Genomic DNA, 12,905 nt, shown 5'->3' on the forward strand with positions numbered 1-12,905 from the left:
ACTGAGCTGGCTGGATCTTGCGCAGCCCTGTCTTCTGCCATTCATCTCGTTCTGCCCCCAACCTTACTGTCCTGCCCTGCCTCAGCCCTTGTGACCTGGAGTGTGCCTACTTATACCTCTACCAATGCTCACTGACCTACCCCCACTGACAGTATATATTACTTGCTGTTCACCAGCCCTCCCAGTCTGCCACCCAACTGACTGCTCCAGCCATACTGTACTAACTTGGCTAGGCGACTGACTTTGCCCGTGCACAGTGACATGGCATGCGACTGTCACTGCATCACCCGGCGTACTGACATCTTTCCGGTAAGTAACTTGACCTGGTCGGTTTTGGCCTGCAAGGGAACCTTTAATGATCACAAATGCTACAAAACATGTCTTCCTCTACTTGTCATCAATTAGAAAATAAAAAAGCGTCCCAATTAATTTAAGTAAGACAACTGAAAATACTCCCGAGGTCGGGCATACATTCCCCCCTCCGGTAAAAAAAAAATGGTGGGGAGCCACAGCCAGCTGCCAATTTAGTCAAGGGAGCCACAGGTCAAAAAAGTTTGGGAACCACTGCCTTAGGGCCTGGCCATATTTCAAAAGGGAAAAGGGGGCCGTAGCCCCCTTCCCTGGGCCAATTTTAGCCCCGGGCTCAGTCAAATGTGCAAAGGGGGAGCGGAGGTGCGTGGCCCCCTCCCTAAGCCATTAATGGCCCTGGGGTCCCCTTCCAACAGGGGTGACTCATAGGCTATGTCCAAGGGTGCCCACTCCTGGGACATAGTGGTTTCCCTACCCGCACTGGCGCAGACAGGGAAATCTGTTTGTTCTCACTTGGCAAGAGCAATTTCAAATCTCCCGGCAAGCGGAAGCAAACGCCAAGTCCGCTGCCAGCTGGCAGGAGCTTAAAGAATGCTCGCTGGGATCAAACTTAAGATCTGTTTCCCTGCCTCCAGTGATGCGGGCAGGGAAACAGATGTAAACTTTGCCACTGCCCACAAGGAGCAGCATTATTAGCTGCTACTGCTGGCAGCAGCAATGCCGGCTTCCACTGTTTGCGGGGAGCCGACTGGGGTTGTAGGGGCCTTGGGATTTCCTCAGGAGCCCTTAACGATAGTGTGGTGAGTGCCCTGGGTGGGCACCCACCCTTTGTTCGGCAGGGCATATGGTCCTCAGGCCGAAATCAGTCAGAGGAGGTGGGCCATGTGCCGTTCTCCCCGGTGAATATGGTGCCGGGCCCCAGGGGATGGGTTCCCTGGGACTGAAATCGGCCTAGAGAAGGGGGCTGCATTCCCCCCTTAAATATGTTGCTGGGTCTTAGGGGATGGGATCCACAGGGACAAAGTGGCCCGGGGACAGTGGCCACGTGTGCCCACATCCCCCTAACAAATTTGCTAGACCCCGGGGATGAGGTACTCAGGGCCCAGTGAGGGGGCCGCATGCTCCTTCCACATAATTTTTACTAATGGCCCAGGGATGTAGTCTCCTGGGCCTGCTAAGGCTCAGGGAGAGGGTCGGCGTTGCCCCTCCACCCCTTTATTGTTAAAAACGGCCCTGGGGGAATCAATTGATCAATCAAGGATTTGTAAAGCACGGCAAATCACCGGCGAGAGTGTCAAGGCGCTGGAGTTGCTCTCTACTAGGTGGTGATCTGTTCATTTGAACAGCCAGGTTTTGAGTTCTTTCCTGAATTTCTGGAGCGATTAATCAAACCTGGCCACCGGGTGTGAGAAGCAGCACCCTTTGCTGTTGCATTGGCAGATCTGGCGGGTGTCTGCAAGGAAGAGGGAGGCAGATCGTAGGTGTATGGTTGGTTGGCTGGTGCAAGGTCATGCATTCATTTGTTGATGTATGTTGCTCCTTCATTGTGCAGGGCTTTGTATGCATGCGTCGACATCTTGAACTGGCATCTCTTCAGGATCGGGAGCCAGTGTTGGTTCTTGAGGTGACGGGTGAAGTGGGTTCATCTGGCGAGTTCAAGGATGAGTCTTGCCACTGAGTTTTGTATTGTCTGTAGTATCTTCAGGAGGAGTGTGGTGGTTCCTACGTAGAGTGTGTTCCCGTAATACAGCCTGCTGGTGACGAGGGCCCTTCTGGTGTTGACTGAGAGCCACCTGAAGATCTTGCGGAGCATTCATAGGGTGTTGAAGCAAGAGGAAGAGACTGTGTTTACCTGTTTTGTCATAGATAGCTTGCTGCCCAAGTTGATGCTGAGGTTGCGGGCTTTGTTTGTCAGGGCGGGTGATGGGCCTAGTTTAGCAGGCCATCATGCGTCGTTCCATGGAGAGTTGTTGTTCCCAAAGGTGAGGACTTCCTTCTTGAACTTGAGACATTTGTCCATCATCCAGTCCAAGACGTTCATAATACAGCTTTGGAAGTTGGCTCTGGTGATGGAGCGGTCCTTTATCAGTGAGGGGATGAGCTAGTTGTCATTAGCGTAAGAGATGATGTTGAACCTGTGCGATCCTAAGGTGCTGGCCAGGGAGGTCATATACGTGTTAAAAAGGGTGGGGTTTAGGGATGATCCTTGGGAGATTCCACATATGATCTTCTTTGGTTCTGAGATGAATGATGGGAGACTGATTCTCTGGGTTCTTCCGGTGAGGAATGAGGCAATCTATTTGAGGGTATGCCCCTGGATTCCGATGCAGTGGAGTCTTGACCAAAATGTGATGGGAGACTGTGTCAAAGGCAGCTGACAGGTCCAAGAGAAAGAGGGCTGCCATTTCACTGTGGTCCAGAAGGACCCTAATGTCATTGGTGGCCGCAATCAGGGTTGTCTAGGAGCTGTGATTGGCTCGGAATCAGGATTGGGAGGGGTCCAGGAGGTTATTGTGTTCCAGGAGTCATGTGAGTTGCTGGTTCATTGCCTTCTCGAGAGCCTTTGCTTGGAAGAGGAGCAGGGGTAGTTATTTGGTTCTGCTGGATCGGTAGATGGTTTCTTCAAGAGGGGTCTCACTTCAGCGTGTTTCCAGTCCTCGGGGAAGGAGGCTGAGGTGATGGAGGTGCTCAGTACTTTCTGGAGTTCGTCGGCAATTGTCACTAGAGGCTCGGCACTAGGGGATGGGGTCCCAGGGGCTGAAATCGGCCCCCTCGCCATTCTAATAGGATGGGCTCTGGAGGATGGGGGGCCGAAATTGGCCCAAAGGAGGGGGTCCACATGCCCACCCACCCGCAGAAATGAAAAACCATTTTTTTTTTAAAGGCAGGTCGCCGGAGGGACCGCCCTCTTTCTCCACCACTCTGCAAACACGCTTTCTGGCGCACTGCTGGAGAGGGTCCTTGGGAGCCAACAAGCCCTACTGTTACCTCCAGTAAGTCCCACGCAGTGGGATTGCTGAGAGTTCTTCAAAGGCCACGGCTCCTTTCTCCACCACTTTGCAAACGTGATTACTAGTTAAAAAACCATAGCAATTCACTTAAAACACCAAAGGTTACAAGGATGTTATAGTTAGGAAATAGAATTTTTTTTAAATGCCTAGAAATTCACTGAAAAAACAAGGGTTACAGTGACACTATAGTTAGGCTCAGATTTCACTCGTACAAATCCAGTGAAATTCAGCAGTTATTGTTACCTGAGCGAATTATAACTCACGCCCCCGCAATGCGCTGCTTATGACCTCACATATTACATCACTCATGAGAATAATAAATATGTGAAAGTGGCCTAATTACATCATGAGTAAAAAATGTGAATAACAATAAACGTATTCGTAAATCAAACTAAAGTGACTAAATATTAATTAATACACAGGTTGTGAATCCCATGTTCACATGAGGAACATGAGTATTAACAATTCAAAACCGTAACCCCTTGGGTTCTCAGCAATTGTGTGATGGCTTTCTCAAAGGTTCAAAGATAACTTTAAATGTTGCATTGTCAAAAGTCCAGGATTTAACAAATAATAATTTCACAACAAGTTTATCTCAAGACCAGTGTGATCTCCGGGTGCTGGGTACGAGGAGGACGGAGAGCTCCCGAGGATAGCACCCCAAAAATGAATAACTATTGGATTAACTTTGAATAGAGCTGGAGTGTGGGTTACAGATTGTCTTTCATGTTGTTCACTCTTCTGTCCCTCCCTGTGAATTATCTTTGTACCTTTGAGAAAACCATCGCACAATTGCTGATAACCCTAGGGTTTACAGTTTTGAATTGGTAATGCGCTTGTTCCTTATGTGAACACGAGTCACAACTCGTGTATTAAATAATATTCAGTCACTTTAGTAGGATTTACAAATACATCTATACTTAGTCATGTTTTTTCTCATGACATAACTAGGCCACCTGCCTATATTTCTTTCATTTCCATGCTCGCTTGCGGTTAAGTAGCACATGGTTTTAAATGGGCGCAAAGTTCCCTCTTATCAAGGGTTGTTTTAACCAGGCTGTTGGCGCACTTATTTGTTTAAACACGGATGACAAATTAAGCTGCTTCTCTGTGCAATAGGTTTGGACGTCGGAGGTAGTAAGCGTTTTAAGAAGTAAAACTAACGCTTTTTGAATGTGCTTGCTATAGAGTTTACATTGGAGTCATGGCATGTGTTCACTTTTTATTTTGCATTTTCACTTTTCCTGTTCAGTCATTTTATACACAGGGTATCACGAAGGCACTTTTTGTGTGATAATCAGGTAAACGCAAGAGGCACAGGTTTTTAGGTTTTATTTTTGTGCATTTCAACAGGCACGAGGCACCTTGTAGCAATAACTATTGACAATTGGGCACTTAAAGTGATTCTGATGTGTTGTTGTTTTTTTCCAATACCACAGTTATCCCTGAAGAAAGGCATTAAGCCCGAAATGCATTGGGTTAAAAACGTCATGTTATTAGAAGTGGGAATTTTGACATGCTGTAGAAAAGGGCTGAATTTGCATTGTACAAGCATTTGAAAATCGAAATCACCATGTCTACATACCAAACAAGAAAAAGAATACTAAGCCATTAAAATGGTGTAAAATAGACAATTTTTTAAGTACAATGATTTCTTTATCTAATCAGGAAGCAGTTGCATCCTGGGACTGATACATAGCTATGCATCAGATGCACATTAGAAAATGGGACAGAACACTGTCAGTGGTAAGTTGTTAGGGTTGAAGTTTAAAAACTCTTGAGAAAAGTCAAATGAAGACAGAGCTCCACTGGATTTCCTGGCAATGAATATGCAGTAGAACATATCAGTTGGAGTCCTCTGTCAGTGCAAGAGCTGTGGTTTCTGGGACCTGACTGGCAAGACACACTGAGGTGGACTGGGTGTATGTAGTCTTCTGCTTTTTTAATGTTATTGAGAGTAATCATACACTGTTACGGATAACGCTGGTGACTGAGGGCTCCAAGACAGATGACAGAGAATTATTCAAGCACATGCATCTATGAAAGATCCAATACAGGAGAACCAGTTAGATAGAGTTAAATGTGATTAATATTAAGTTTTAAAAGGTTAAGCAAAAGATTAAGTTAATGTTTCTTACCAAGTGTAAGATTAAGTGAAACATGGAAGTTGTTAACATGTATTGTGTAACATGATACTTCCGTCCCTTGACTGTGGTGAGTGAGGTTCCCATCTTTTGATCATCAATTTTTGTATTCATACATATGATTTATAAAAGAATTTGTAAGGATGGGTTTGGTGGCATTGTTTGAGACATTCTACTCCACACTGACAAGTTAGCGTTTGAACTGAGAGCAGTGGATGCAAAAACATTTATTTACTGTTTTTAGACAATGGATCACATGCAAACTTGAGTATCACCTCATGCGTGACTGACGTTATACCTATGGATGATGGATGGGTCATATCATTGTATAGAATGTGCAGAATGTATAAGTAAAGGTAAAACTCAAATATTATTAACAATGGTACAGTTGGGTAAGGGGTGAGAGACAGAAGAGGAATTACATGGCATGAAACATCAAGATTGTTTTGTAATATTCAATGATTACCTTAATATGCTCCAGCCAGTGAGTTGATTCCAAATTAGACAGCCAATGAACTTCCTGAATACTAGGGTATACAATTTCCTTCAGTTTTCTTAATGATTCCCTCATAACATTAATATTTTGGATATCCAGAAATACCAATTCAGCATTCTGGTAAGCATCTTCACTTTCATAACCTCCTCCTCTAGCCTGGAAAAAAAAACCATATTAAAATATGGTAAACCAATAAATCAATTTTCATTCAATACCATAATTTTCTTGTTTCCAGTTATCACAACTAAGAGCTATATGCGTTAAGATTGTAATTTACGAATATCTAATTGCGAATTACTGAGAATTGCAATTAGGTAATCACAATTTACAATGTATGAAACTCAGAGTTTCAGATAGCGATTCCTAAGGGTTCGCAATTTCAACCCCCTAGGAATCTCAAAATCACGAGAATGGTGGCCTGCTGAGGTCAGCAGACCACCATGTCTAAGATTGCTTTTAAATAAAGCAATTCTTTTTTTTGTAAAGCAGTCCGTTTTCTTTAACGGAAAATGAGATGCTTTATAAAAAGTAAAATGAAAAGTTTTCTTTTCCATTTTTTAAGAGTAGGCAGTGGTCCATGGGACCACTGCCTGCTCTTATAAACGCTGTAACAAACATTCACAAGAATGAGTTACCACCTACATAAAGTAGGTGGTAAAATGCAAATGTTTTGCAACCGCATTTCGGTCACAAAACATTCCTACATACCGATGCGATTCGGTATTAGGTAGGGACGGTCTAAACACGCCCCTTCCTAATAGCAAATCGCAAACCCATTTTTTACGAATCACTAACAGGTTACTGAATCGCAAAATAGGGTGTGCAGCATCTGAATTTTTTTTGCGAATTGGACGTTTGCGAAGGTATGTGTATGATTCTTTGATTGTTCCATTTATTAAAATCATTACAATATACTTCAATTTTCCATGAGTGGGGAAGGAAGGAAAAGAAAAAAGTTTTGAAGTCATAACCGTCATGCATATTACAACTGGGGTAATTAGGTTCGCTAAAATCTATAAAATCGTAAAAGCAATAGTCCGAGCTAAAACTAAAGAGCTAGTACGTAAGGATGACACCTACGTCTGGGGAAAAAAAAATGCACGTCCTTTAGGTGGGTCCATTGCCCAATAAATTAATTTTCATTTACAGTGCCTAAATAAAACATTTATTGCAGCTGTCCCAGCATTAGTTATGACTAAACATTTAAAACATCATCTTCCTTGTGTCAGTGCAGGGTAAATGATTTGACTTTTCTGGGATACATGCTTAATCCCCTAGTTTTGATCAATTGTGTTCCCTTGTGTGCCTGGGATTTATGTTGGGAGAAATCTGAGGCAGGACTCTGTTTTATTGTGGCCACCGGTCTGTTATTTTGCTTTATAAGCTATTTGATCATTGTCACTCAGGCTTAGTGGCCAACTAATTGCAGCTTGTGGCTTTAATGGTATGTGTCAGTGAAGCCCGAATTGCATCTATAAATTTCCCTAGTCGGGCCACAGTTTGTGCTTTGTTGGCGAGAGAAGCACATGTCTGAGACTTCTCTACAGTGCCTAAGGCTGTGAGATTGCGAATACAAGGCGATGCAGCTCTCTTGCCATCTTTGGGCAGCAGCACAGCAGGTGAAGCCAAGATTGACATTGATAGCTACATAGACGACAATCGGTTGAGCTATCCTCCCAGTTATCCGCCCAGGATGGATTGAAGTCCGCAATGGGCAGTGCGAGAAGTCTCATGTAAGTGATTCTTCTCCAGGCCTGAACTGTCTAAACTTGATCAAAGTAAGGCTGAGGTTTTCCCAGGATACAAGAGGCGTCCGGTGTAGAAAGATTGGGTTGGTAGCGTAAACTTTCCAGGTCCCTTTCAAATTATATTTTCTTAACCTGCGCGTTCACTGTCTTTTTCCAGGCTGTGACCGGATATCCTAGTTAGGCAAATTTTTAATTTCTATTTCGAATAGACTTGTAGCTGCTGCCAACTGTACCTGCCTAGGGGAACCAGCCTCTTTAAAGATTGTTTTAATTTGAGCTTTCAGTGAGGGTGCTGAGGCAGGTGAGGTACTAATGTAGTATTTTATATGTCCCCTGAACAAATGATATCTGGGCGGGCGTGTCTCAGCTCCAATCTCACTCCTGATCTTCTGGCCTGTCGGGGGAGACTTAGCACCTTAGTGTAAGTAGAGATTTGGAGGTTCATGAGGAACTTGTTGAGTGTGCCAGGAAATAAAAGGTGACTGTAATTAAGAGAGGGGACAAGTTTTGCTCTCAGAACCTTCAGAATGGGTTCTGCAGTTGGACTGTGTAGTCGCTGATTTAGGCGTTTCATACTGCAAATGATGTTGCTTCCCTTGCTTCTTAGGTGTTTTAGGTGGGCCACTGGTTTTGCCACTTTTGATAGCCTGACACCAAGGTAGTTGTAACACATGCATGTTTTGATTTACAGGTCACCTAGGCGCCATTGAGCTGTTTTCTTTTGCTGGTACTTCCCAAAGATGACTATCTTGGTCTTCTCCTGGTTCACCATGAGGTTGTTCTTTTGATTATACCTGTAGAGAGCATTTAGGGTTTTCTGTAGACCTGTCCACGTGTGATCCATTATTACAATGTCATTGGCATACTGAAGGATTTAGAGCCGCACTTTCTCTAGTTTTGGTGTTAATAAACATGCACCTTCCACGGCTTTCCCCAGGTCTGCAGTGTAAAGATTAAAGAGAAGGGCGGCAACACAGCCTTGTTTCAGGCCGCTGTTGATTGGCACCTTGGCTATTATAGTGGTTAGGCTGGTCTCTATGCAGACCCAGGTCCCCTGATGTAATGATGTTATTGCCTTTAGTAGCTGTTGGGGAATTCCCCAGGAGTCTAGTTTTTCCCTCGATCAACCTGGCCAAATGCTGTGCTGTAGTCCACAAAACAGCAAAAAAGCAGTGATTGCGCTGGCTGTGTAGCTCGGTGTAACAAATGACCCAATACTAAGATGTTATCAGTGGTGGAGCTTTCAAGCCTAAAACCAGATTGAAAGAGGGGAAGGTTGTTATTGTCTTTTGCCCAGGATTCTAGTTCTTTCAATAGTATTCTTGCATACACTTTTGCTTCTATGTCTAATAAAGCTATAAGGCGGTAGTTTTCTGGTTTTGTGCAGTCCCCTTTTTTATAAATGGGGAAGAGAATGGAACCTTTCCATGACGTTGAAATTGTTGAGGTGGGATAGGCATGCTTAAAGATTGGTGTAAGCGTTTCTGCCCAGTATGCATGTGAGGCTTTGAACACTGATGTGGAGACCCCATTGGGTCCTGGGGCACCATCTGGTCTCATTTTTTTGATTAGGTGGATTACCTCGGCCTCCGTAACGTTAGGTATTTTGAGGACCTGACGTGTTCCTGGGGGAGATTGTTGAGGATTGGTATATGATGGTTAACGTATAATCGTTTTGCGTGTTTGACCTACTCTACGGCTGCCACTCCATTCCCTTTTGCCTGTCCGGTGTTACTGTGTTGGTTGAATATGTCCCCTTTCTTTAAGGAGGGTGAAGATTTTCAGCCATTCTGTCTCAATATTCTTAGATTGTATCTGCCACATTTTCTTTCTATGCTCTGCATGAAGAACTGGTATTGTTTGCATTTGCAGATTTGTGTTCCCTTTTCTTCTTGCCTTCAAGGCCTTTGAGAGGCTGCGTTTGGTTGAGTATATGTTATGTTACGTTAATGTTATAAGGAACTTGTAAGTGCACGTAAACCAGGAGGTTTCATGGCGCTTCTCTGGGACCGGTCAGAACCGGGGGGAGAGTATTAGTCGTGTGCATGCTCAAATAGCCATGTTTTGAGCAACTTTCTAAATCTCAATAGTTCCGTGTAATACCGGATCTCTAGGGGGAACGAGTTCCACAGTTGTGGGGCCAGATACGCGAATCGACAGCCTCCTTGCCGTTTCCGTTTGAAAGGAAGAATAGTTAATAACTGGAGATGCTTTGAGCGGAGGTTACGGGAGGGAGTATAACTAGATAACAGGTTGTTAATGAATTTGGCGCTCTGGCTATGCAATGATTTAAAAACTAGGCAACCTGTCTTGTTATGTTATGTTAAAATTATTTATAGATCGCACTTTCACCAGACGGTTTCATGGCGCTGTGAACGGGGTCAGCAGATGAAAGAAAGGTGGGCAGAACCTTACTCATATGCCTGACAGAACAGCAGGGTTTTCAAAAGGGATCTGAAATGGGTGTAAGATGTTGCTTATTTGAATTCCAGAAGTGAGGTGCAAGAAAAGAGAATCTGAGGCCACCATGTTTCTTTCGTTTGAAGGTGGGGGTAGTAAGCAAGGACAAGTGAGAGGAGCGAAGAACACGGGAAGGGAGATAACGATGAATCAAGGAGGAGATGAAAGCTGGACCAAGATCGGCCAAGGCCTTAAAGATAATACAGCCCAGTTTGAGTTCACAGCGTTTGGCCACTGGGAGTCAGTGGAGGCTCTTCATCAAAGGGCGAACATGGTGTTGTCTGGGTTGGTGAAAAATGAGCCTCGCTGCCTGGTTTTATACCAGTTGCAGACGACGGAGCTGATAGGCGGGGATGCCAACATAAAGTGAGTTGGCATAATCATTGCGGGAAACGACTAAGGCCAGGAGAACCAGGGTCAAGGCTTCCGTAGTTAGAAATCTAGAGATCTTTCAGATTCTGCGAAGGTGGAAAAAGCAAGACGACACCACTGCGACGATCTGAGGCTTCGTGGAAAGATCTTTGCAGATTATAACCCCATGGCTCTTAACAGATTCCGCGGGGAGGGTTGCCTAGGAAGGGGGGCCAAAAGTTGGAGTTCCATGGGTTAGAAGTGCCTCCAGTCAGGATCAGCTCAGTCTTATCGGGGTTAAGTTTTAGTTGATTAGCCAACATCCAATCGCTGATGAGACTCATGGTGGACTGAAAGTTATTGACTGAGGTATCAGAGGAGTCGATTTCAAACACCAGCTGAATGTCATCTGCGTAGTTAAAAGCAGCGACCTTGCTTTCGCGCAGGGACCGGATCAGGGGAGACAGGTACAGGTTAAAAAGAAGGGGAGAAAGGGAGGATCCCTGGGGGACTCCAGAAGTCAACCTAAGTTTCTCCGCCGAGAAGTTGGTGAGGCGGACAACCTGGTGTCGGTTACTGAGGAAGGAGGCAATCCACCTCAGAGCCGACCCCTGGATGCCAGCGTCGCTGACACGGCTGATCAGGATGTTATGGTCGACTGTGTCAAAGACGTCCGACAGATCAAGGAGCACTAAGGCCTGACTGATGTTATGGTCTGCCCCCCTCCTCAGTTCATCCATGACTGAGAGAATGACTAACTCGGTAGAATGTGCAGGTCTAAATCCTGCTTGTTGGGGATCAAGGAACAGTGAGTGTTCAATAAAAGAACTGAGGAAGTTGGTGACATGGGCTTCAAGAAGCTTTCTGAGATAAGGGAGCAACGAGATAGGACGAAAATTGCTCATCAGAGAGGGGTCAGCATTGAGTTTTTTCAAGATGGGAACGACTTTAGCTATCTTGAAGGTGTCGGGACGGAGACTAGTCTGAGGGAGCTGTTGAGGAGCTCGAGCGGGGGGGCAGGGCAGGTAGCGAAAACTTCTTGTAGGATGTAAGATGGGCAACAATCTGTAGGGGAGCCTGAACCAATTTTTTTCAATAGAGCGAGAAACTCATCCCTAGATATCAGAGGTATTTGATCCACCACCTGGGAGTTTTTAAAGGTAGTAGAGGGGGTTGTTCAGGGTGTGGGAGAAGGAATGCTGCTTTTAATTGTAGCAATCTTCTCCGTGAAGTATAGGTTTAGGGAGTCACATAGTGTTTGAGAGGGGACCGGTTTGGCAATTACTCTGTCCGAAGTGACAGCTTCTCAACTATGGAGAATATGTCTTTGGTCTTAGTAGCAGAATTTGTGATTTTCAGGGAAAAGTACGTAGTCTTAGCCTGAAGAATAGATTTTTTATAGTCTTTTAACAAGGTGATATAAGAGACTTTTTTCCCTGGGGCATAGTCTAGTCTCCAGCTACGCTCAGCTTGTCTCAGTGTTAATTTCTTATTTTTTAACTCGTCGGAGAACCAGCACTGGGCATCATGGGGGCGCTTGAGTTTGGTTCTCCTAAAAGGTGCAACGATATTGCAAGCTGATTCAAGCCAGCGCTTGATGCTGGAAGCCTGGTTATCTAAAGAGTCCTGTTCAGTGGGAGATGAAGCGTTAAGTAGGGTACAGACCTCGTTGAGGTTGGCCCGGCTCCGATTCCTCGCTATATGGTTCTCTGTGAGGGACAATTTTGTGTGAGGGACGCAGACCAGTGAGAATGTAATAAATAATATGGTGGACTGACCAGGGGCATGGAGAGATTTGGGGTTGGGTTATTTCCAAGTTGGAGGTCCAAACTTGGTCTAGGACATGTCCCTTAATGTGGGTGGCGGTCTGTATGTGCTGAGTGCAGTTCATACCAGATAAAAGGTCTGTGAGTTCTGAGGAGCTAGTGCTCTCCTTTGCGTCCGTAGGCCAGTAGTTAAAGTCACCAATAATCATGATTTTGGCATTGTTGATGATTAATTGGGACAACATTTCACCAAACAAAAGAGGGAAGCAGGGCATGTAGTGAGGGGGTCGGTAAAAAAGGGTCTTGAAGGCAGTCCGTTGAGGAATCGGAAGCCAATGTAATTTTTTTAGCAGAGGTCTGGCAGATTGCCACCTGGGCTGCTGGTGGATCAATCTTGCTGCCTGGTTCTGCACCATTCTGGAGCCTTTGGTCAAGAAGAGTGGCATCCCCAGATAGATCGAGTTGGCGTAATCCAAATGGATAGTACCATAGCTATCACCACCTGTATCAGCGCTGCATGAGTCAGCAGATAGCTAATCTTTCAGATCTTTCGTAATTGGAAAAAGCAAGTTAATACCACGGCGCCTACCTGGGATTTTAGTGATAAATCATTATCTACA

At 44.9% G+C, this 12,905-nt stretch overlaps 1 protein-coding gene across 2 annotated transcripts in view; it reads right to left on the reverse strand.

Annotated features, from left to right (window-relative positions):
- MTMR2 (myotubularin related protein 2) overlaps positions 1-12,905 on the reverse strand; it is a 530,987-nt gene that overhangs the window by 144,152 nt on the left and 373,930 nt on the right. For both annotated transcript variants that reach the window (XM_078656989.1, XM_078656988.1), the window contains exon 9: positions 5,931-6,116. In XM_078656989.1, the coding sequence (XP_078513115.1) occupies positions 5,931-6,116 (186 nt within the window). The remainder of the gene's footprint in view (positions 1-5,930; positions 6,117-12,905) is intronic.

This window comes from Lissotriton helveticus, chromosome 8 (genome assembly GCF_964261635.1).
Source record: "Lissotriton helveticus chromosome 8, aLisHel1.1, whole genome shotgun sequence".
Lineage (NCBI taxonomy): Eukaryota > Metazoa > Chordata > Amphibia > Caudata > Salamandridae > Lissotriton > Lissotriton helveticus.